General features: G+C 36.5%; 1 protein-coding gene across 2 annotated transcripts in view; it reads left to right on the top strand.

Annotated features, from left to right (window-relative positions):
* Positions 1-26254, top strand: part of MOS14 (ARM repeat superfamily protein) — a 286973-nt gene that overhangs the window by 19260 nt on the left and 241459 nt on the right. For both annotated transcript variants that reach the window (XM_089787799.1, XM_089787798.1), the window contains exons 2-3: positions 17850-17927; positions 18083-18145. In XM_089787799.1, the coding sequence (XP_089643925.1) occupies positions 17850-17927; positions 18083-18145 (141 nt within the window). The remainder of the gene's footprint in view (positions 1-17849; positions 17928-18082; positions 18146-26254) is intronic.

The following is a 26254-nucleotide window of genomic DNA, read 5'->3' as shown; positions in this document are numbered from 1 at the left end:
TTCTCTTGTTTTTGGTGAGTTCTTTAGTTGATTGAAACAAATATATGCAGAAAACATTGGGCAGGTTAAAGGATTGCTTGTAGGAAATTGTGTATGTTGCAGGTGGTTGCATGCCACTGTCTATTGATGTAGCCCAACATATTTTGTCAATAAGGATACAACAATTTCATTGTGATGAGTTTTTTTAAAATTGTTTTTAGAGGCTTCCATACTTAAGGGGTCTCTTATTCAATTCCAAGGGTTTGGCTTATTCTCAAAACTTGTTATGAGGTTGAAACCAATGTGTAGATAAGATAAGATAAGATAATGTTATTAATGTCCAACAAGAGACTAACAAAAGGGTCCAAGGGATTGGAAGTTACAACAGGGATGAAGAACAACCTAGCGGGAGCACCAAACAGTGACCGAGAAAGAATGAACAAGAAAGTGAGGAAAGGAAGAAAGCAACAGACAAGAGAAGGACTAAATATTCTTTCTCCTTAAAAAGAAATCCATCACCAAAGGATAAGGCGTAGGGTGGGCAGGGGTCCATGTTTGTCTTTGAGTAGTACTAGAGATAGGGTGCTGTTGTTTGATAAATCCATGACAAGGCCTAATAGATTTGGTATCTCTGGAGACGGGTGTAGCAAGTGGCCGCTTCATGCCTCTAGAGGGTGACATGGACGAGAAAAAGGTGGTGATGAGCAGATCCGAGGTTTGACTTTGAGGAAACATAAGATGTAAAGTGTGGTCACAGAGCTGTGAAGTCTCATGTAGGTAAAGTGCTAAACACCGCTGGTCGGAATATCTGAAGAAGGCCGAAAGAGATTTGCAATCTCTGAATAAACAGTGAAACTTGCCTTTGATCTCATAGCATATGGGCATCAAAAGATGAAATGGATCTCGGTCTCAGTCTTTGATAAAGTGTAAAGGCGGCAAATCCAGTCATCTCTAGTCAAATGGTGATTTGTTTGGCAACGAAGCCGGTGAGATTGGACCTTGAAAGATGCTAGGGAGCAGAGCCGAGGTCTGACTTTGAGGAAACATAAGATGTAAAGTGTGGTCACAGAGCTGTGAAGTCTCATGTAGGTAAAGCGCTAAACACCGCTGGTCGGAATATTTGAAGAAGGCTGAAAGAGATCTGCAATCTCTGAATAAACAGTGAAACTTGCCTCCAATCTCATAGCATATGGGCATCGAAAGATGAAATGGATATCGGTCTCAGTCTTTGATAAAGTGTAAAGGTGGCAAATCTAGTCATCTCTAGTCAAATGGTGATTTGTTTGGCAATGAAGCCGGTGAGATTGGACCTTGAAAGATGCCAGGGAGATGCAGAGGGCATGACTCCATCGCTGGCTCAAGTAGAAGGGACACATAATAATCCCGTCACGAGTCTCTAAGAAATGCTCAGAATAGAAGGCCGTCCGCGAGCCTAGATCCCCAGGAGGGTTAATCCAGGTCGTGGTGATGTATTGTCTATACATGTCAAGTCTAATGTGCCCATTCAACTCCTGCTGAGAGGGGAGGAGGTGGGCGAGAGCATCCAATGAGAACTGGTAGGGTGGGAGACGATCAATGTCAATCCCGATCGAGCTCAATAAGGTAGTGGCCTGGGTGTACCGACAACGAGCTCTGGGCCTCAAGACAGAGCTGACGATATCAACGAAGGAACAATATGCGAGGTTGGAGTATTTGTGGTGACCATCTGTGGAGTCCACAAAGCCCTTGAGGCAGTGAAGGAACTGGATCAAATCGACGATGGCACTAAGTTGAAAGGGTGAGCTTTGAACTCGGCCAGAATAATATTGTGCTAAGTGTACCGGTGACATCTGATAATCCGATGAAGGAGAAGGGTCTAGACCCACTTGACTGATACCCAATTAGAATCAAGAAGAGAGGGCCCCCAAATCATAGAGCTGTAAATATGAATAAACGTAAGGTGTATGAAAAAACTTCTAATGGGCTGTTCAAAGAGGCGCCTCATACATCAAAACAATGTTTTATTTAATTGTTAACTTAGACTCTACCTTTAATTTTACTGACCGTATTTATTGTTAAATTTTGTAATTGTTAGTCTTGACAATATGACTAAGCTTGGTGGTAAACCAAATCTCATCTATCCACATGTACCTAGAGGACAATTAGTAAAAGACTTGCTAGTTGCATTTGCAATGTGCTTTATCTATACATAATTCTGGTTTACCCTAGTTTTTTAATAGTTCATTATGAGGAGAGTGTAGCCCATTACAAACTTATAAAGAAGATAAACAGACAAATAGTTAAAACTTAGACACGTTGATTGGAACATTGACAACAATATTTACTTAAAACATAAACAATAGAAATATTTCTATTAGCTTGTAGAATATATATAGTTTAGAAGTTCGAAAAGTTATTTTTAATTTTAGAATCATATATATGAATCGACATTAAATTGCACAACTTTTCCATTGGCAACCAATGTCCATTTTTAAACAGATGAAAGAATATAAATTTACTCTGTGAACCATTCTATTATGGATCGATTAATTTTAATTCCGATTAGCAAGCTCTAGATATCTTAGTGAATTGTATTTTCAACCAATAATGCTTGGATATTGGTGGTTGTAGAACTTATACATAAGTAAAATTTGGATGAACTAGGCATTCATTTCGTTCTTCAACCTTAAGCTCATTGTTTTCTATAAAGTACGATTTTCCCTTATATCTTACTTTTGCATGAAGATTGTTAGCCCTTCTAAAAATTGCACTTGCATCTTTTTATTTATTTATATACTTCTACATGTATATTGATCTCATGTAGTTGTTAAGCTTGGTTTTTAACTGTAGTGGTGCAAGGGGTGCCAATATTGTCTAGCTAAGTTTCCCTTGGCTGAGAAACATGGACGATTTTTTGAGCTTATTAATTTTCAAAAAGGGTAAACATCATTTGTATGTAGACATGTAAGCATTTAAGGACACATATCCACACATGTATATGTAATCATGTAAGGACATCTATATATCAGATATCCACCTATTTATATTAATGTGAAAATTTGAATATAAAACTAACTAAGCACAAACAGTAATAGCAAATGAAAAATTTAGATATAAAAGCTTATAGATTAATCATAGACATTGATTTAGGATCTTATGTATCAAGTAATTTGGGTGATAATGTGTTTTTGTTAAACCACTTAATGCGCTGAATTTAATTCTATCTTATTAATGCCATGTGGGTCTCTCTGTGGATATGGTTGATGGTCTTTTTTTAACTTTTTTGAGGGGGGCACTAAGTTTTCCATTATTTTTTGCTATGTTAGTAGATTTGCTCCCAGACTTGGCAAATTCTAGTTCAGTGCTGCACAAACTCTGTCAAATTCACAGGCAATTTTGATGTAGAGACCAAAATTCGTTGCTAATTCTCATAGTGGAACCTGGGTGGAATTTAACAGATTCTTGAGTGAATTTGGCTTCCATCGAAGGAAATTGGACCAAATTTAGCATACTTTTCAGCAAATTTGGTCCAAAACACATTTTGACTTTTTCTCTTTTTGGCCAAATTTGGTCTATTTTATCCTCCTACCCTAAAGGTGACCAGTAAAGAGATTAAAAAGATTGTTTTATATGTCATTTGAGCATTTGTAAATGAAAAAGAGAACAACTTGCCTCCATTGCTAAACTTTCTTGTTTGGTTGCCATTGCTCAAGGAGTGTTGACATGTGATTATTGCACGCTCTAAGTTTGTTTGTGAGCTATTTGTAAATGGTTGCAAGTGTGGACAACTCCTCACAAACATTTAAGAGGAAGATTTCAACAAGAGGTAGGGTTTTGTTTAATTTTGTTTGTGTGTGCATTTTTTTTACAAAATGAAATGAGTTCTCTAGTTGTATTTTCTTGTTTCATTTTGATTTGTGGCTTTCTGTGTTGTTTGTAGATTCATAGAATTGCAAGTGTTTCTAGCATTGGAAACTCCCGTTTCAAAATATACCAAAGTTCTCCACTATGGAAGTATGTGAAAATGGTTCAACAAATGCCAGGTGGAGGAGGTTATATTTGGATTTGTAGGCTTTGCAAAGAAGAATATAGTAGCTCTTGTAGTAGAGTAAATTCTCAAAAAGGCAAGAGTTGATGGGATACTACCTAAAACCCTTATTGTAAATCATTTTGTGAACAAATATTCAAGAGCAAAAACAAGTGGGCAAAGCAACTGGGAATGCACATTCTCATTCTTTGCAAAACTCTAGAAATAAAACAAAAACAACATCTATGACTTCAGTTTCCACTTGTAATGATCAACCCGTAGAGGGCCATCCCTTCTTGTGTGTTCCTCAAGAACTAGTGACAAATAGGAGGGCAAAGGGGCCCTTAGAAATGTCATTTCGAATGAAGCTAGGGACATACTCGAGAAAGACACAGTGAGATGGGTCTATGCGAATGGATTGTCATTTGATGGTGAGCCAAAATGGTGAGATCAATTAACGAGACTCCCAAGGGGTTCAAGGGCCCATGTTATGAGAAGGTGCACGCCACTTTATTGGGCAAAGATGTGATCCATGTAAAGGATTTCATTCAGCTCTTCAAGGATTCATGGATTGAAACTAGTGCGACCATAGTATTTGATGGATGGAAAGATGCAAACAATCGCCGTTTGGTCAATGATTGCAGTGTCCGCAAGAGGTGCAATGTTTTTGAAAACTTTGGATTGTGAAAGGGAGGTAAAGGATGGTCCATTCATTGCAAACATTCTCATCCTAGCCATAGAGCAAGTTGGCCCTCAAAATGTTGTTCGGTTAACAACATACAATCTGCATAATTGTAGGGCTGCGAGGTTATTGTTTGAGGAGCGCTTCAAACACATTTTAGGGACACCTTGTGCTGTTCACTCACTCAACCTAATGCTGCAAGAAATTGGCAATAAGATTGAGTGGATCAAAAAATGTATCAAAATGCACAAAAGATCCAAATGTTTGTTACCAACCACCATTTGACGCAAGCCATATTTAGACAATTCTCGAGATTGGAGCTCTCGAATGTAAGTTAAACTATTTAAAATTAAAATATGTTGTAGAAATTTAGATATGATGCAAGCCGTATTTAGACAGTTCTCGAGATTCGAGCTCTATAATATAAGTGAAACTATTTAAAATTTAAATATGTTGTAGAAATTTAGATTTTAGTTTAGTAAACTGCCTATGTTTTTAAATTTAAATTTTAATCTTGATTTTAAGTTATTACTGTTTTGATTTTAAAGTAGGTGTTGAGACTCGTTTTACCTCCAACACTATTGATTTGAGACACCTTCTGAAGGTTAAAAAGGCATTGCCTAGAATGGTAATCAGAGATAATTGGAGCATATGGAGGCAATCTAATAATTCCAGGGCAGCTGCCATTGCGACAATGATATTAGATGACCCTTGGTGGGATTATGCCAAGTACCTTTTAAGGTTCACTAAGCCTATGTCATGTCCCAAATTTAGAATAGTACAATTACAATTGAAGTAATTTTAATTAAAAATTGAAATTTATTTATACACAACTACAAACATTGCACTCAAAGGCATCGACTTAGGAAGATAACAGTGCACAAATTGGTTTCTGGATTCAATTGTGTATGTTTTTTTTATGATAAAAGAACATACACAATCAAATTTGGAAAGACAAGCATACATGATGACTGATTCGTATATTATGGAAGACATTATCTGCAATTACGGTAGTAATTAGAATGGTCATAATTCATATATAAAGACGCTGATAAGGGATGGGGGAAACCCCTACAGGTGTTATGTGGACAGCTGAATAAGCAAAGGTGCTCGATATCATTGTGGAGGCCAGACAGTGTAGTCGAAGGTCACAGTAATATAATGATTATTATGAGTAAATGGTAATTCTCAACAATGGCTATATTCATTTACAATCTGCAATAACATTCAATTATCCATAACAATTGTATTGGTTATCCATTAGCAAGTGGCGGTTAATGATAATGAAGTTTGACATCTTTTCATCATGCCTCTTTGGCACATATTTATACTAAGCCGATTGGCTATCCAAAGCATACATTGAAGAGCTGATTTATAAACACATCTACCTTTGTGGAATCTGCTCGATAAGAGCATAGACGGTTGCTAATGAAACCTATCACAGTGCAAGTATATAATTGCAGATTAGAGAGGAAACCAACCAAAGAGTATATTATATTATTGACATATCAAAGACGGCTAGTATTTATCTTGTAACTTGCAACACATATCCTGTACATATTATTTGCCTAATTCATATAAGAACAACAAAGATGACATACTTCTGCCTAGTATTTATCTTGTAACTTGCAACACATATCAGATTGTTGTATATTAGAGATAACCCACAAGGTAATGTGCATACATTATATTGCTAAATTAGAAAATCCAATAAACATCCATCCATCCATCCATACATCCATCCATCCCTATTGCTTTCAAATTGCTGGGCATAGACAGCAGTCATTGATATAATTGTGATAGAATTGAACTATCAGTTGTATTCCATTGTGGCATTTGGAATTACCAGTCATATATATATGTATCCATTTACTGTTGCATTGGTATACATTAGTGCATTTCCATTGTTATAGCAAGTGGAAGTACCTATCATATCCACAATTATAAATTTGTGTTCTTAAATTTACTGCGATGATTCACATAATTTCACTGGCATTCATTAATCCATATAGTGTCCATATAATTACAAAAAAGGGACATCACAACCTATATTGAGCATGATCTGATATATTTACATGGATAGGCCTTGCTTGGGTGAGGTATATGATGACATAGAGTCCTTGATTAAGGATATTAAAAATATCATAAATGAGAAAGAGCAAGATATTGAAGAAAACTTCTTCAAGAAACTATAAATAATCATGGTAGATAGATGGAAGAGAATGACCACCCCTTTGCATCTCCTTGCTTTTGCATTGAGCCCCAAGTGCTATAGTCAATCCGTCCTCAAGGAGAGTACCACTAGATTTGCTGCATACAGAGATCTTGAAGTTTCTTACGGGTATGAAGAAGCCATTAATAGACTCAACCTGATCACATAGACCTACAGTGAGGTCTATTACATGGGTTTTGCAAGGACAAGGATTGTTGTCTTGAGGCTTTTGAAGACAAGGACAATCAGTGGTCTTGAGGCTCTTGAAGACAAGAACAATGCTGATGCTCATAAATGGTGGTACTTTCATGGACAAATGTACTAACACCTACAACCCGTTGGCATCAAAGTTTTATCACAAGTTCGTTTTGAACTCTTAAGATTCTAATTTCTAAATATTTGTTGATGAATATCGAATTTATATTTTAAAAATTTTTAGTCAAAACTCTTAACACTCTAATTTTAAAATTGAAAATCTTGATAGGTTTCTAGTTCATCATCAGCTGAGAGGAATTGGAGCATGTTTACCTTATGGGTAAATGAATCAATGCACACAAACAATAGACAAGAATAGTAGAACTCCTTGTATTATTTGCATATGCCACAGACATTACATTATGCTTCTGGTGATGAATACAATGATCCCGAAGGTTGAATATATACTTTTCGAAGAACCTTTCCGAAGGGGTCTGTCGGCTACATGACAATTACCACAAGGCCTGTCGGCTACATAACAAGAACCTTCCCGAAGGGATCCATCGACTACATAACAATAACCTTCTCGAAGGGATCCCTCGGCTACACAATAGCAACCTTGGTGCAGATAGGCAGCCATGGGTTGGATAACCCGATATACTTTGCCAGCCGACTGCTATCAAAAGCAGAGCAGAACTACAATACAATAGAACGAGAAGCATTGGGAATGGTCTAAGTTGTGCAGAAGTTCTGTCATTACTTGCTGGCGACACCGTTCGTGTTCTATGTTGACCATCAGGCTCTGTTATATATGATCAATAAACTTGTCATTCAAGGAAGAATCGGCCGGTGGTTACTTCTATTACAGGAGTTCACCTTCAAGATCATTGTGCAGCTTGGGAAGAAACATGTTAGTGCAGATCATCTGTCGCGTCTTAAAACAGGGGAACCGGCGGACGAAGTAAATGATGATTTTCCTGATGCGCAATTGTTTCAGATTGCAGTATTGCCGAAATGGTACACAAGCATTCGAGAATACCTTTCGACAGGACAATTCCCAAGTGAGATGCCACCAAATGAAAGGCGCAAATTGATAATTAGGAGCTGTACCTTTCAGTTGATTAATGGATTTCTCTACAAGATGGGGCCTGATCACATCCTGCGACAGTGTGTGTTAGAGGAAGAAATACCATGGGTGTTGAAGGAACCACATGAGGGTCTAGTGGGAGGACACATGGGACTTGATACCATGACACGAAAGATATTGTTGGCAGGATTGTGGTGGCTAACAGTAACGAGCTGGGAAACCGCTAAAGAGGGACTTCATGTCGCTTAACCCCTCCCACACCCAGGAACTTTTTGAAAGATGGGTACTAGATTTCATCGGACCTCTGAAGGTGAGCAGAACTAGAAGGTGCCGATACATTATCGTAGCAACAGAGTACCTGACCAAGTGGGTGGAGGCACGTGCACTACCGAATAACTCGGCCGTCAGCACAACAAGATTTATTTATGAGCAGATCATTACTAGGTAGGAGTTTCCATTGCAGTTAACAAGTGATAGGGGTGGCCACTTCGTTAACCATGTTATCTGACTGCTCACCACTGAATTCAAGATTTATCACTCATTATCGAGCCCGTACTACCTGAGGGCAAACAGACAGGTCAAGGCTACAAACAAGATCTTGGTATCGATTATTTACAAGTCTTGTGCGGTTGAAGGTGAAGACTGGGAGGAAAAATTAACCTTTTCCCTTTGGGCTTACCATATGGCGTACAAGGTGACAACGGGGCACACACCGTTCCAATTGATGTTCGGATAGGAAGCAGTGGTACTAGCAGAATTCATGATACCGAGCCTGAGGATCGCGCTAGAAAATAAGTTAGGCGACATGGAAAGCTTAAGGGAGAGGTTGCATAATCTGAACAAGCTTGAGGAGAAGTGGTTATTGGCACAATGGGCCACTGAGGTGACATAGAACAGGCATAAGGCGTGGCATGATAAACACCTGAAACTGAACAAGTTTCAATCGGGACAGCTGGTGTTCAAGTATAACAGACAAAACGAAATTAAGCCAGGCAAGTTTAAAGTCAAATGGGTTGGGCCATATCAGATCCGGGAAGTAGGTGATAATGGAGCAATAAAGTTATGGACACTGGATGGACATGAAACTTTCGAAACGGTGAATGGTTCGAAATTGAAAATATATTAGGCGCAACATGTTCCATCGTCGACGAATATCAGGGAGCAGTAGAATTTTTGTCCAAAAAAAAAAAACTGAAAAAAAATTGAAAAAAAAAGAGGCTAAAGGGAACCGTACGATACAGTCACCATATGACTCTCCTATCTTCATACGGGTGGGAGTTTTCAGAAAGGCACGATAAGTAAAATGGAAATGCTTAAGTTCATCAATGTGAATGAAGAATCCCACACTTTGCATAAGTCTTAATTAGATGGTTAAGAAGAAAGCATGAAATCTATGGTGTTAAGGTGCAATTGTTAAATGCTATAGCCAATTAAAGTTCCCTTGGAAGACACCGTACGCAGAGTTTAGTAGTCGTACGACCTTTTTAAAGAAGTCCTCATACCCATACAGATTTGAGGGTTAAGCTTTTAGATTGCCCACCGTACGAATTCAGGGTTAAGCTGTCAGTTGCCACTGTACGGATTTTGAAGATCCTCTGTTAGGCTCGTATGGATTTTGGAGGTTGTAAGCTTTCAGTTGCCATCATACGGATTTTGAAGGAGGAATTACATGTTTGCTATTGTACGGGCTTGCTTCAGTACAAATTTGGAGGTTTGCTTTAGTACGAATTTGGAGGTTTGCTTCAGTACGGATTTGGAGGAGAAACTTCCTATTTGTTGCCATACAAGGTTGAAGGTTAAAGCTTTATGTGTGCTGCTGTATGGATTCAAGGTTAAATCCTCTATGGGCATCGTACGGTCTTTTTAAAGGATCCCCCATACTCGTACGGAGTAGGCAGCAATAATTTTGGTTATGTTTTTTATGCATTTTCCCCTTGTACCGTACGACATTTTAGGAGTCTTGCAGCCGTACGGCTAATTACATCAACATTGTCTTGCATCCGTACTACAGCTTTTTGAAGGGGTGTTTGATGCATGGATTCTTCTGTAGCCTTGTATCCGTATGGACCCTGCAGTTTAGGAGCAATAAAATAGATATCAACACAGTATGGCAATTACAATTTACCCATTGGGCACCATACGTACGAAGCAGACAAAGGAAGGAGTGACGACAGGGAGCAAGATAGAAACCCGTACGAAAAAAAAGGAAGTCGTACGTTGGAGACGTGGGAACATCTTCAATGCAGGAAAGGAGCCATTCGATACGGTACGAATTGGAGAGGGAGAAGAAGGTTGCAGTACACTGGTAGACACAGAAGAAGGGTGGTAGGAGGTTTTCTGAAGAAAAAAAACGACGATGGATTGAAACAGTTCAAAATGAGTAACGCATGATACCAAAGGGAAGGGAAAGACAAAAGTAGGTAGAAAACACAAGTAGTTGCCAAAAAGAGTGTGGGATCGGAAGAAAATCGCAAAAATGGTGTGTGCCATAGGCTTTTGTGTGGGGTTTGAGAGTGCTAATTTGGTCTTGGCGACGGGGGTGCTGCCCCTTGACCCCGCTGGGGGTGATGCCCCCTAGATCCCCAGTCGGTGCGGTTATCAGTCATGGGAAGTGTGGCCAGTTGATGAGACCTGGAGCTACTACAGGCATAGTGTGCCAAAGGTGGAAAGATCAATAGAGCAAGCCTTTCGAGAGGGGTGATACGCTTTGAGGCACTTGGAGTAGGTGTTGGACGTGAAGCTGTCTTGGTGGATGCATAGAGAGCTCAGGAGGAGCTGATCATCTAGTTGAAAGGCAGTACGACACTTGGCTCAGGGTACCCAGGAGTTGGAAGCAGAGAAAGCAACATAGGTGGTGATCAAGGTTAGCTTGATTAAGGAGACAGTATTATGTTAGCAGAGGCTACAAATGCAACGTGGTTTGGAGACTAGTTTGGTGCAGGCACGGGACAAATGTGAAAGTGGTATGGCAGAAACAGATCTATCTTGTTGTAGTTAATTAGTTAATGTATTCTATTTTGTTAATTTGTCTCGAATATTTTGTAATTGTCATCCGAAGATGACTTTTTCTTTTGGGGGGATGATGTCGTAGGTAAATATTGTGTAGCCGACAGGATGTATGTCATTGGTAGATATTGTGTAGCCGATGGGTCCCTTCGGGAAGATTATTGTTATGTAGTCGACGGGTCCCTTTGGGAAGGTTCTTGTTATGTAGCCGAAGGGCCTTGTGGTAATTGTCATGTAGTCGACGGACCCCTTTGGGAAGGTTCTTTGGAAAGTATATATTCACCCTTCGGGATCATTGTATTCATTATCAGAAGTATAATGTAATGTCTGTGGCATATGCGAATAATACAAGGAGTTCTACTGTTCTTGTCTATTGTCTGTGTGCATTGATTCATTTACCTATATGGTAAACAGAGCACATACTCCATCCACTCAATTAAATGCAATTGACTACATTCCAAGAAGGCAAAAGACTTGGTCTATGTGCATTCAAAGTTGAGGCTCGCAACACACAAACATTGCTTACAAAAAGGAGAGACAAAGCATTGGGATTTTGAAGCAGAGTGTGCGGAGTTGGAAGATTCGCTTGCTTGTGTTGATGCACTTGTAGTTGATGATGATGATCACAAGCTACCTAGTGAGGCTGAGGCTGCTCCTGAGGCTAATATTGCTAGTACCAATGCTAGTGGCACTTTTTGTGCTTCTAATTTGCAACAGCAGAATGATGATTATTTGTTTGATGGTTTTTTATGATGTTTGATTAGTGATGGCTGATTACTAATATTGACATTATTGTTTTTGAACTAACACATTGATATGGTGGTGTATTTTGGCATTTTGTTATGTCATTTGGACAAAGCAGTAATATACATGGTGTGTTTTGCAATGCTGCTTTAATATTAGCACAGTGCTGTACGACCTTATTTGCTGTTGCATATACATATACATATCATTTTTTAAAAATATATTCTTGTATGAACGAACCCAAAACGAATCCCTCAACCCAACCTAAATTGTTTTTGAACCAATTTCGAACCAGAAACTTAAACCTGAATCTGAGCCCATACAGCAGAGAATTGTTGAAAAATGTCTACATATGGAAAACACTTTAGGTGTTTTTTGGGGAATTTTCTTGATGTTATCATTTCAAAAATATTTTTTCAAGGAAGGCGGGAATTTATGAATTTTTCCTGATAGGATTTGTCTTCCTCATTTTTACCAATTCACATCTAAGTAATGGTTTTCAATTTTCCATCTAATTAAATAATGTATTGTTTTTATTTATTTATTTTTGGCATTTATTATTTTTTGTTCTCCTTGATTTTCTTGCATCTTGATGATGAATCATGTAGTACAATCCGGAACGTTGATTAGAAAAAAGCTCACACAATCATGCCCAGAAATCAAATATGACATTCTTAGTTTTTTCATAGATCATGATAGGAATTATGTAAGGATATCTTTATATTAGTTGCTCAAGCCATGCTTTTAGAATTGATAAGCTGATATGTGTTCATGAAGATTTTCCTCGCATGAACTATTACCGTATGTGATAAGTAGGAATGTGAACACTTGCTGAAGGTTTTGCAAATGGGGTTGCAGACAAAGGACAAAGTGGGCTTAACCTTGGAGGAAGCTCTGTGGTTAAGCGCGTTTGAGTTGGAGTAGTACTGGGATGGGTGATCTCCCGAGAAGTCCCGGTGCTTCACCTCTTTGACAATCACCCAGATGCAATGAGTACTAAGCGCTGAATTCATTCTCATGAGAGATGGGTTTTTGTGAATGACTACTCATGAAACATGGATCAATGAGTTTGAATCAAACTACACAGTTGAATCCTGACAGCAATATCACAATATTACTGTATGTGTTCTGCTTCCACTACAATGTGTAACAACTTGTCTTTTCAAGGTGGTGGTAGCATGAAATTTCTTCATGCATACTTGTTCTAGTAGAATAAGGCCATCGGCTAATCAAAAGCAATATACCTATACGAACAATAAATAATGATATGTTATATAATTCAGTAATTCCTGTGGTGCAAAATGCATGGCCACTTCATAGCTCACATAATCTTCAGAATATAAATGATGAGTATTAGAGACCAAGAAAACACGCACACGCCATATATATAGGTGGACAGTAATGAAAGTGAGAAAGGGTAGATAAACCGATTCAAAGAAAATGGACAACTTGATTTTTTTTAATAGTAGATGGCCAGATGGTAAAACTAAATTTTATTTTAAGATTTTCAGCCTATCCATACAGGCTTCTCTTATGTAGTCAGACATTCAGGAACAGAGTTATATCAATATCAGACTCTAATTATCAGTTTTTAAATTTCAGATTCCCATATCTGAAATTTCTGTTTTTAAATTTCAAATTTCTACATTTTGAATTTGTTTTGGGCACGAGCTCTACCATTTGGATTTAAATACCCCTATTGTCTATTTGGTACTCAGATTTAATATTCTCCAGTTCATTGATTTATATTTCTGGTGTTGAGTTTTAATATGTAAGTTTATGATTTTTTTCCTTATATTTTTGGTGTTGAATTTTAATATGGAAGTTTATGATTTTTTTCCCTTTTTTCTTTATGATTAATCAGTTTTGGAATCTATTGGAGCCCTTTTCTTTGGACTTATTAATGTATGCAAAAAGAGCATTGCAATAAGTAACCTTCACTTGTATAACTTATGGTTGAAAAACATAACTTGGCAAACTTGGCAAACCCAAAAAACTTGACTGGGCAAAAATTTTGTGAAGTGAAATTGCTTGAATTTCATTAGAAACACTTTTTTTTTTTTTTTGCAAAATTCCTTGACAAGATGTATCCATTGAGTCCAAAAATGTTTTTTATTAAATTTGATTGATGCAAAATTTGAATGCAAATTTATACAAAATCACATCCTCATTTAGAACCCTGATATAATAGTTAGCTGACAACTATTATGAATTTATGATGATTGTCTCTGAACATCATCATGATTCATCATGATTGCCTCTACAACATTTTACATCTTCCTTTTCTCTGGTCTAGCGAAACTCTGGGAGAGATTCTCAATTTGTAAATCACATTCGAATCTTTGATATTGATAGTTTGATATTACACCATTGATCAAAGCTATTGTCATAATGATAATTTGAGTTGTCTAAGTTTTGGATTCTGGAATCCAGTCTCAAATCAACTCATTCCAAATCAAATTTTCTAATATAACAAAGAGCCTAACCATAGCTGTTAATCAGTAGATTGCTCATTGCTTCCTGCCTGTATTACCATCACCTGTGTAGTTCATGACACTCTTCAACTCAACCATCTTCAATGGTTCATTCCTCCATGCCTGCTATTCCCTATAATCTTAAGTAAAGGAAGGGAAGTGTCCTCTACCCATCTTCCTTCTATGCTTTCCAATAACCAGGAATAATGCATTCACTGGACTCTTCCAATTGTTCCTGATTGTGTTACATACATTCCAGCAAGATATTTCACCACACTGTGATCAGCCTTAAGCAAGCATAGCTACGTTGTGATCAGCCTTAGGCAAGCATAGCTAAATCCACACTTCATTTGGGACTGCATACTCTACACATAAAGTAAAAGGAATTTACAGGCAGCCTCTTCCGTCTTCATTATATCTTTAGGTTCCATAATGCTAAAACCACAACCTTCCACATTTTTTGGTAGCTCTATGTCTCCAAGTTTGGGAGGAAATGCCAATGCAACTAGAGCTGCATGTCTATGTCAAGGACCATAGCCATATTTGTGACGAAATCACCTTTTATGGAATCCTTTGATTCAGTACTCTCTTCAATGCCAAACCAGGTTCATACAATACTCCTTTTACAAACCCCAGTGCAACGATGTTATAATAAGCAAAAATCGACATTAGATGTTCGTTGGCCACTTTGCCCTTGCACTTGGTATCTGTACTATTTCATGAGCTCTTTTGACTTCGCATTATAATCACTATACAAGAAGGAGGTGGAAAGCACCACACCAACAATAATGCTAAGAGCCAAGACTCCTGAAGCCACCATTAGACAAAAGAAATCATCAATTGCTAATTGCATGGTATGAAATAACTCTTCAAACATGTGCAGCCACATCATTGAACATTAATTCTATTACCTCCCACAAGCCACTAAAAGCCCATAATAACTGAAGAGATCACCAATAGGCCAGCAGATTGAAAATTCTCACATGAGAATTTATGGCACAGCCTCACAAATACCATAAACCTTATATTATTACAATTGGAGCCATCAACAATTCAACAAAAGTTTTTGCTGCAAAGGGACGCAAGACCAAATTATCACCAAAGCTGCAAAAAGATTAAGGAGGAATGTCTAAGGTGGTGTTCAATGTCAACCTAGGATTGGATAGATGACTATTGAGGGCTCTTATGTCATGTCTGCATGCTCTAACCCCATGTCTCCATGCGGCTGCTTAAGTGCAATTTATGTTTAATTTTAAGCAGCTATAGTCTTTTTAATTAAAGGGAAAGAATAATTTGGAACCTTCCGCCATTTTTGTGGAGCAGCTGCCGCTTAAGAATTGAAAATAGGCTTTGAAAAAGGGGGGGTAAAAAATAAGCAACAGCTCCTTATTGAGAAAAGCGACACATGTCTTCACTATGTTTTTCATCTCCTTTTTATTTTCCTACAGATTTGTCTTCAAATGTTATTTGAAAGAAATACAACTAATAATATAATTTAAAAATAATATTTTCGTATAGTATTTAAAAATAAGTAACAAATGTTCCATCCATGGGGCCACCAGCTCCACAAATTGTGCCTCAAAAAGTTGAGCAGCTACTGCTACCAGAAATAACCTATAAGCAGCAGCATGGGGACCTGCCCTAAAGAGGTGCTTGGTCAACTTTAGTCAACATAGTTTAGCAGATTAATTCATAGGGACCAAATGAAATGAACCAATGTAATATAAAATGCAATAAGAGGAAGTACTGCTATCTTGTTGGGCGTTGTCACCTCAGCTCCTCAAGACAATATGCAATCCATTTATTGATCTTTTCACACTATTGTAACTGAATGTTCTTTGAACTCCCCTTGATTGAGTTTGGTCATTTGTAGACTTCAATATAATCATTATTGCTTTCGTCCTTTTCAGATATGAAGGGAACATTAATTATAATCCTCGTGAATTTAGATAACTGTTACCTTCATCAGGATCATATCCAACCATTTAGTGCACAAGTATTTTCGAGCGACCTCTATAATTTTCCGAGTTAGATCTGCTTGAAAATGCAAATAATCTATAGGGTGAGAAAGGCTGGCAATTTTAAATATTCTTTAGACCAAATTGGTCCATAGGAGCTGCCAAAGTGTATAAAGAATACAATCAGCTTATATTCTTTGTGAAAAGTGTGATATTGGAATTGCTATTGTTGATGCCAAACACTTGACTTTTTTAATTCTTCTGAGTTTTCCTTTCCAAGCCACCTCTGAAATCATGCAGAAAGTGAAACCCATAACAAGACAAAATCTTAGAAAGATAGTTTTAGCATCCTATTAGACGAAACTTGCAACAAAACTGTACATATTTATACGATTGTTTGGATGGCTGTCGAAATTAAGAATTAAATCTTGAAGTCTTTTTTGGTTGTGATTTAGGACATAATGAGTGAGGGTATAATTATAATACACGTCAGAAGGAAATTTTAACTGGCCTTAACTTTCTTTTCGGTTTATTAACAATCTACAGAATTATCTTTCCCTTGAGTGTTTTTGGGAGCATCCAACATTCTTGCCGTATGAATTGGTTCTTGGTTTGGTAATCGATATCTTTTCAAAGTGTGCAAAATTATGAGTATGACAGTTATTTGAAGTAAAATAATATCTAAAGTTTTATCTACGTAGAGTAATTCGTACCATGAAAAGGAAGATCCACATGTTATCTAGACAATATGTTAGCTTCACCCAACATACATTTGCTTCCTCCTTTTTCCTCCTGCACCTTTTGTTTAACTTAGTGTTTTATTATTCAAAGCTTAAATTCAACTCAATTACATCAGCCAAGACCACTGGCGCTTATAAAGACATTTATGCAACACATATTCTCCGAAATGGTTGCAACATGTGAAGTACAGTGTCTACGATCTTTGCACATCAATATAGTATTTCAACATGTCAAGTGTTCTTTGCATTACAAAGTAGCCTGGCATGCACATTTATGTCTCTTATTTGGTGATTCTACTTTTACATAGTTCTGGTTTGGTTATCTGATGAAATTGGGGTTGAAATTGAATATGACTCTAGCCTATTTTCTCTAAGCTGAATTGCATGTGAGGAAGTTGTCATCCCTCACTTTTATTTCAACCATGCCTATGCATCAAGATTGTTATGACTATTATCATTCAATTCATGAATGCATTAAGAAATTTAGAAGCTTTCTTGAAGAAAATATTCTCATCTGTTTGTTTGGTGTAGACAAAGACAGTCTGATTATGTATGCAATTATAGATCAGAGAAGAAGAAGAAAAAAAGAATGAGGGTTAGTAGGATGTTCTGAAAATAGAATGTTCTATCTGTGCATATCAAAGGGACAGTGTCAAGCAATTCATAACGGGATGTTTAAAACTAGAAAATATCTCGTGTTCTTTGTGTTGTACACTGGGAGTAGGATTAAGAAAAATGTTAACCAATATAGTGTTTCTGTTGGCAGGTGTCAGATAGCCTGCTTCATGATGCAAGCAGCAACTTAGAGACACTTATGTTTTGTTCGCAGACTCTTAAAACAAAGGTATGCTGTTTTCGTTTAGTTTTTTGGCATATTAATTGCACTATATCCTTACGTAAAATGTAATTTATCTTTTTATCATTTTAACTAGTCAGCTTTTTCACAAGCTTTTGTTGTAAAGAATTGTAATATCATTTTCACTCGTGTTACATATATAGGTTCAGCGAGACTTTGAGGAGCTTCCACCTGCAACTTTTGTTCCTCTGCGCGACTCTTTAAAAGTAAATGTTTCTGCTTGATTCTCATGATATCTTTGTAAACTTTCTTTGTTAGATGACTTGTCTATTGTCATCTTTAATCTTTTCATATGTTGTGCAACAATCCAAATGTTGTAATGATACAGCTATAATGACAATCGCCAAATTCATATCAGTACTCAAATTGAGAGTTGTATACACTATACAGTGCTCTATAGAGTATTTAGCAGCAGTTAACATCATAAAAAAAAATAAAATTAAATATTTGAAAAAAGTAAAAGCCATTGTAATTTATCATGATGTAAACAATTTGACAATCAATAGACTGATTTTTTTGAATATATGTTATAATATTCAATTTCATCAAGTTTCAGTACAAAGTTCAAAGGGTCTGGCAAATTAAAGTCATTGTCTGATGCAAATACAATGGTAAACTACTTATTGCTAGAACTGCTAGACTCATCTAGCTACTAAATTTAGACACCTCTCCTATTTATTGCCATGCCCCTGTTATAGACTTACATAATTAAGTATAGGTGATTGAATGTACGCAAGGAGCCGACACAAAATAAATGCAAGTAATTGGCAGTAATTAATTAAAAGAATGCTGACTAACAGTAGGTAAGTCATGTTGTTGGGGGGGGGGGGTGATGTGCCGACTAGAGTAAGGAATATATTTAATGGGGAGATTAATAACAACTTATTGTGGGGCTGACTGATTTTTGTTAAGATGGAAGACTTATTTGATTAAGGCATAATACAACAATTATCTATGGAAAGGTCTGGCTCTTGCAAAGACAATAACCTTAACGAAAGGGTGGGACCCCTTCTATTGTAAAGCTATATAAGGAGAGAGCTTCAATGGAAGCAATGGTGTTGAATCAGAATGATAATTCAAGAAATGCATCAAGGTGATCTAATTAACATCAAAGTGGAGAAGAACATCAGAAGTGATCAATTCATTCATGGAAAAGAGGCATTGAGGAACATAAGGGGGGATTGAAGTGCATACTGCAGGAAACTTTAAAGAGAAAAACAGAAAGGAGATCAAAGAATTGAATATCGGCATTTGATCAACCAAGAGTTTGCTGACTTGGAATTCATATATATTCACAAAAGTTTATATACTTATCAAATATTTTGGCTCTAAGTCAAGATATTAAGTTGACAATTTACATTCCTAAACATAATTTGTACCTCATTTGGGATTTCTATTAAAAATTAAGTAAAGTCCCAATAGGGGACATTGCAACTGGTATCAGAACATCCATCTTGCCATCCCGTGAAAGGTAGTTGGTGCAATAGAGCCAAAGGGCTCAAAAGGCTTTGAAAAGAGAAAGGAAGAAGCTTTCATCCACCAAGAACACTATGACCGAACAAATGCCCAACGAATTGAGGGCCTTCATGGAGCAAACTGCTCAAGCTTATAGAGAAAAAATTGAAAGGGATGAAGAACAACCCATCTTCTCCTTCAAACTATTCAAAATATAAGGAAGAATAATTCTCAAACCAACCAAACAAATGGGAGGGATACCAACTTTAAAAATAACATCTCAATAGAGGTATAAAACCCTAGACCAAAAAGACCTCCCTTCCTGCCTAGGGAAGAAAATGTAGAAGAGGAGGAAGAAAATAATCCAAACATGGATAATAATGATGAAATTGTGAAAGCTTAGTCAAGACTTGATCCTTAATTTAGGAGAATTGTCTCCTTTAAGAATTCTTGTTATGCTAAAATGCAAACTGTCTCCATTAGGAAAGAAACCAATTAGGTGAAGTAATGGGATTTCCAGGGAAGTCACTTATCCCAGTACATCTGCAGCTCAATCGCAGTTACCATGCAGTTTCCTCCGAGATAAGCAGCTAAGCCTACTTTGCTTGCAACCCCATTTGCAAAACCTTCAGCAAGTGTTAAGTATTTATTCTTGGGCAGTTTTTTGGTGGTAGGTATTATTAGGGCAGATTGTCTTGTGATAAAAAAATCTAAAAATAAACCATATTTTGTGAATGTTTAGTTAATGTGTTGTTTTTGAACCCGCGGTGTTCCTATTATGTGCATTCACAGCATAGATTTTCTGTTTCCCCAGTATTACAGACCTATACTGATTTTGGCTTATTGTTTTAAGACTTTAAGTTTTTGTACTTTCAGATTTCTGTATCACTCGAGCTGTGGGTTTGGTTGAAGGATAAGGCAGTTGAATTTTGTTTAAATTGTAGTGTGCAGGTTCTTCTTGTTATCTGCTGAATTTTAACAGAATGTTTTATCACCATTTATTAGCATTTCAATCATAAATGCATAGGCATAAAAAGATAATATGATTATGCATTGACTAATGAAGATACTTTGACGGAAAGATTTGACTACTAAGTATTAGAATGCTAATTCTTACTAAGGTGAGCCAAAACCCTGAATTTAGGATGCTGGTTACTCGTCTTTTCTTCTTTGCTGATGTTTATAGATTTTGCATGGTGTTTGATGTCTGTAATGGAAAGGAAGAACACTGTGCGTAATCTAAAAAGTGAATGATACTTGTGAAGGGATGAACATCTTAGCTAGCTGCAAGCTCTTCAAAATTTTCTGAAGTGTTCTTTCAACTGGAATTAATAATGATATAAAACGTATGAGCGTGACACATTCAAGTCATCTTTCATTTGTTAAATATTAATGGTCCACAATGGTGTCCAAGGACATGATTCTTTGCAATAATATGGTTGAATCTAAATCAGAATTTTATGATTAGTTGTGTAGCAAGGTCGGCATATTTAATTATTCTCCACATTTAATAGATTCCTGAATTGATGGCCTTATACATTTTTTTACAAATAAGAAACAGAGTTAAACAGTCTTAACATCTTACTTTCCCTGAACATATATTGAATAATAGATGTTGTTTGTTGGGGACACATCTCTGATGCTCTGGGTGATGTCCTTAATATCCCAGATACCTTGGGGATGTCAATGAAATATCTTTGATGTGTCCTTGAATTCTTCTTCCTCTCTGAAGTGGCACATGCAGAATGCCTCTGTGAAAGGTGGATGTCCCTCTTTTAGGGGATACCTTGTTGTCCCTGGTTTGTTCAAGAGGATACCCAAATCCCCCCTAGATTGCAAAAGGGACAGCAGGTTGACATTTATATTGTACTATTTGTTGACATTTATATTGTACTATTTGCAGGCCTAAGGAAATGTATTTTAAGCTAAGTTGCTGATTTGGGTTCGGGGAGGGATTTGGGTTCGAGTTCGGGTTTGCAGGTTCAAGCAAATTTATTTTTTCCCATTCGGGTTCGTGGGTGGGTTCGTGAGTGTGTGTGTGTGTATATATATATATGCATTATATATACAAAAAAAATGAGAAATGTGCATAATTGTAAAACCAAGTCATTTCATAATATGAATATATGTTGCTTGATCATTGATCAATGCCAAATGTCAAAGATAAACATTAAATACTCACTAATTAATCTATGTTCATGATTGTAAAGAAAATCATACATTGAATTACTAATTTGCAAAATGCTATTTTAAAACATAGCTTAGTTCATCAGATAATAAAGTTTGAAACATAATGATCAATGACAAATGTTTAATAGTTTATCAATGATCAATGATCATAGTATCAAATGCCCTTCAAGGGTCAAATGGGTCATCAAGAAATGAGTGATCAATGGCTTCATCCCTGTTTGCAATTATATTTAGATCCTCATTATTGGAACTCAAATTGGTTCCACTAGCCCCAGATGCTGCTATATCCTCCTCAACATTTAGCAAGGTAATTTGAGCTAGATTCTTGACCGTCATATCCAAGTCAGTAGATTTGGGTAATACATCCCACAACTTCTCTAGCCCCGTCTTGTATTTCTTGTATTTTGGATCCTTGTGTGACGAGAGGCGCAAGTTGTGAATATATTCTAAACCCTTTGCTTTTTTGGAACCCAATCAGCTACGCTTCACTGAGTGGATAAAGGAGATTGCACTCCAATTTTGCTCACCAACAAAAGAACTCACAACCTACAGAGACAACCAACAAAATCTAATAAAAAAAGAAATTGTAAATTGTAATACAATAGGAATTTAAGAGTGCTAATTCTACAAGTTAAGTGGACATAAAAAAGGAAAAACAAAAACTAAAAAAATTACTTGTGATAGGATCTTAATGGCAAGAGGTTGGAGGTACATATAATGTTGCCTATGTAAGTACCACTATCCAATAGCATCCATTCTACTTTGGTCATTGATTGCATAGGGGTTTGCATTTTTTCTTGAGACAAACTCTGCAAACTCTCTCCTAACATTCAATGCCACCTTAGGATTGCCAAGAATCTTGCTCAATGCCTTCTTATACCCACTAGCAACCTCAACATTTCTATATGGTGACACTCTACCAGGAATAGAAAGTATCTCACCACTATTATGCCAAGAGATGTAAAGGCATAGTCATCTTGTTCTAGCAATATAGAACAATTGCCTCCACCTTTTTGTACAAGGTGTTCTCAGGATCCTGCTCTCCTATGAATGACTTGGGATGTCATTTGATGTTCATGTAAGTTATCTTAATGTAGTGTTAATTAAAATAAAAAAATAAAAAAAATTCAATAAACAAGGATAAAATATTGTATAAAATTTAAACTTACCATTTTCACTCTCTCTAGCATGATGTCCATAGTATCATATATATCTCCCAAACAAGGCTCGTTAGTGTTGGTAAACGGAAGCATAGACATGATGGACTTGGTGAATTCTAATACATAACCACCCTACCCAACTAATCATCATCCAAGATCATTGCCTTTACCTTTTGAGCTCTTGTTGTATTGGATTGCTTCCATACACTCCATTGGTTGCTAATAACCATTTGGGACAATGCATCTTTCACCCTCACAGGTCTTCTAAGGACGATTGTGCGTGAAGCAAAGCTTGTTTCAGCAACCATGTTAATTGTATGGTAATAACACATTTCAAATATATAAACAACACAAAAAACATTTTATTCAATTATGTATAGTATGCCACAAAATTATAAATGAAACTAAATAAAGTTTAAAATTTACCTTAAATAATTCCAAGTGGGAGAAAGTTCTGAAAATTGCTTGTGACATATGGTGGTTTGTCACAAATATTTGGATCTTCTCACCCTCATACACATTTTTCACCCATTCAATATTGTCTCCAATTGCTTTCATCACTATGTTCAAGGAGTGGACGATGCATGGTGTTTGAAAGATATGATCATATTGTTCTTCTACCAAAGCACCTGCAACCCTACAAACTTTAGTATTGCCCTTTATTACTTGGACACCATTGTCAACTCCCATAGACTATGAATTCGATGAGAATCCGGGCAATGAAACTTGCATCCTTTACTTGCCCTTCACAATCAACCGCCTTAAAAAAAATTGCCCTCTAGGGGAAGACAACAATCACATTTATTAATGGACAGTTTTTGCAATCTTTCCATCCATTGGAGACAATACTCACTCTTGTCTGGATCCAAGAATCCCTTATTGGTTTGAGGAGGGTTTCTATATTCTTTCTCTCGCTATGCAATATGGTGGTTCTCAACTTTTCATATCCAAGGCCTTGGTAACCATGAGGTGCTTCATTTATTGCTTTCAGCATCTCTCTCCAATAAGGTGACCTCACTAGATTGAATGGAAGACTATTCCTAAAGAGGCAATGCCCAACCTTTATGTCAGTAAATTTTCTCAATTCATTTTGAAATGCCCTATTTAATGGGTCTCTCTTGCGGGTGGTGGATTGGGGTGTTTCTACTTCTTCATCCGTAGAAGGGGTAGGTAGGAAGGGATGTTATCTAGTGGTTGTTTGAGAGAGTGGTGTTGGTAGTTTGTGCTTTATTCTTACTTGTTTCCCCCTTGACACTTACCTATCAGCATCTTCTTGTTCTTTAACATGGTTGCTATTTGAGTAGCTGACAATCCCTTCTTATCTCCATCTGGGTCTTTACACATGGTAATCCCTTTACCCGCATGGCCTATTAAATGATATTTAACTTGGTAATAGAAGCTTCTATATTGGGTTTTGCAAAAAAATGCATTTCCATATATCCCCCTCCTCCAACACATTGTTCAATTCTTGTTGTACACGACCACAAATGAGAACTTTTATCAATTTTAAATCTTTGGGATCCCTCCCCATCCACTGAACTTTGACTATTCATTCTTGCAATCTATAGCAACAAAATAAAAATATATTTCAAAACTTATACAAAAACTTGAAAATTTTTAGAACAATAAAAAATTTAAAAATGTTGGTGAAATAAGATCATTTATCTATCTGTAACTTGTAATAGCACTTATCAATCTTTTATATGTTTTCCAAGTTACTATACAAACAAATATATATATAGGAAATAAAGAGGCATGTCTCTTGAAGAGACATGTCCCTTTGACATATTAACTTACATTAGTTATAGTTATAACACAAGTAATATATATCTTCAATATATTGTAATAGTTTTATAACAAGATATATATATATATATATATCACTCTTAATATAAGTTAATTATTCCATATATAATATTTGTCATATATTATATATCTCATATATATATAATATAATTTATCCGACAGAATTATAACATTAACACTCCCTCTTAATGAAGAAGGATAAAACACATAGATATTACACCATAAGTAATATTTTAAAAATAATACATATAGGAAATCTTTGATCAGAAGATTTCTAGAATATGATATCATGTAAGTATTGGCCTATCAGAATATCAACATATGATATTCACCAATTACTATTTGATATCATATTTGGTAACATGAGCATTGGCCTATCAGAATATCAATCAAATGATATTCACCAAATACTCCGAGTAATGGCCTATCAGAATATCAACTGAATGATATCCACCAAGTACTCAATGTGGTAATGGCCTATTAGAATATCAAGGCAAGATATACACCAAGTACCGAAAATATATCTATACAAACAACTTGTAGATAATCAAATTAATGATATCAACCGCCCAGTTGTTGATTTATAAGGTAAAGCCTTTACATGAATCAATTTCGCAAAAATGAATCATGCTACAAGTTATTGTAAGGACGTCACTTTACAATAACTTCTCCTAATACAAGTGATAATCATTTAAAAGTCGTCACTTCTTCATGATGTACACAGGGGACATGCTCATACATGTATGACATCAAAGGTTCGCATGAAGTCTCCATGAATACTGTCATGTGGTGGTGTCACAACATTCACCATAAAACATATCAGAGAATAAGGTTTCTCCCTCTTAGTTTAATGTCAACTTTTCTGACCTCTTAGCTCAAGGTTCTCTCCGATGAAGTATCAGATTTCCTCTGAATTTGTTATCATCCTTCTATCCTCTTGGAAGCAGGTCATGTCATGCTTCCCTAGTTCAATGGGTATCCTGATAGCATAAAGGCCTTCCAGCCTACATACATGAGACTTTATCCCATGAATCATAATGCTTTAGCTGTTATAGTTTCTGACTAGTGTTGAATCCATCAACAAGGTCTACTCCTTCTGAACCAATATCATCAAAAGTTTGATTGAAGCATTTTTATTTTCTGCTCCCTCTCTTTCTCCAAGGTTGCCTCTAATGAACTGTCATACTCCCTCTCATAATTTCAATCATCAAGGATATTTGCTTAAAGAAACTCATATTATCCAACCTAATCATTAGATGATTTGTGAATCCTAAATCACAGCTTCTTTGGAGCTACTATCATAAGATTGAGTCTACACAATATTGGGTAGCATGCCTAATGTACCAATCTTCTTTTCCTGCAAGAACATCCTCAGAGACAAAGAAAAAGATCAAGGAAAATAGCTCTTTATAGTAATTATAGAAATACAAAATAAGAGAGAGACTACAATAAGTAGATAAGTGTAATACTGAAGGATAATAAATATATATCTACGCATCCTTGATACGAGTTTGCTAAAATGAAAGTCCATATCTGAAAATGTCTTCTTAGATTGTTTGAGAGACGTTTCCTCTTTTGAATCAGCTCCTCACTAAGGATGGTTCAAGCTGGAACTTTGATAGTGTCACTTCTCTGACATCTCCCCACTGAGGATGGTTCAAATGGGAATGGAACATTGGTTTCCTATTCCCCCCACTATGTAAA

This window comes from Cupressus sempervirens, chromosome 6 (genome assembly GCF_028749045.1).
Source record: "Cupressus sempervirens isolate cs-2001-9-10 chromosome 6, ASM2874904v1, whole genome shotgun sequence".
Lineage (NCBI taxonomy): Eukaryota > Viridiplantae > Streptophyta > Pinopsida > Cupressales > Cupressaceae > Cupressus > Cupressus sempervirens.
Note: the sequence above shows the minus strand (reverse complement) of the source record. Positions and strands in the feature narration are given on the sequence as shown.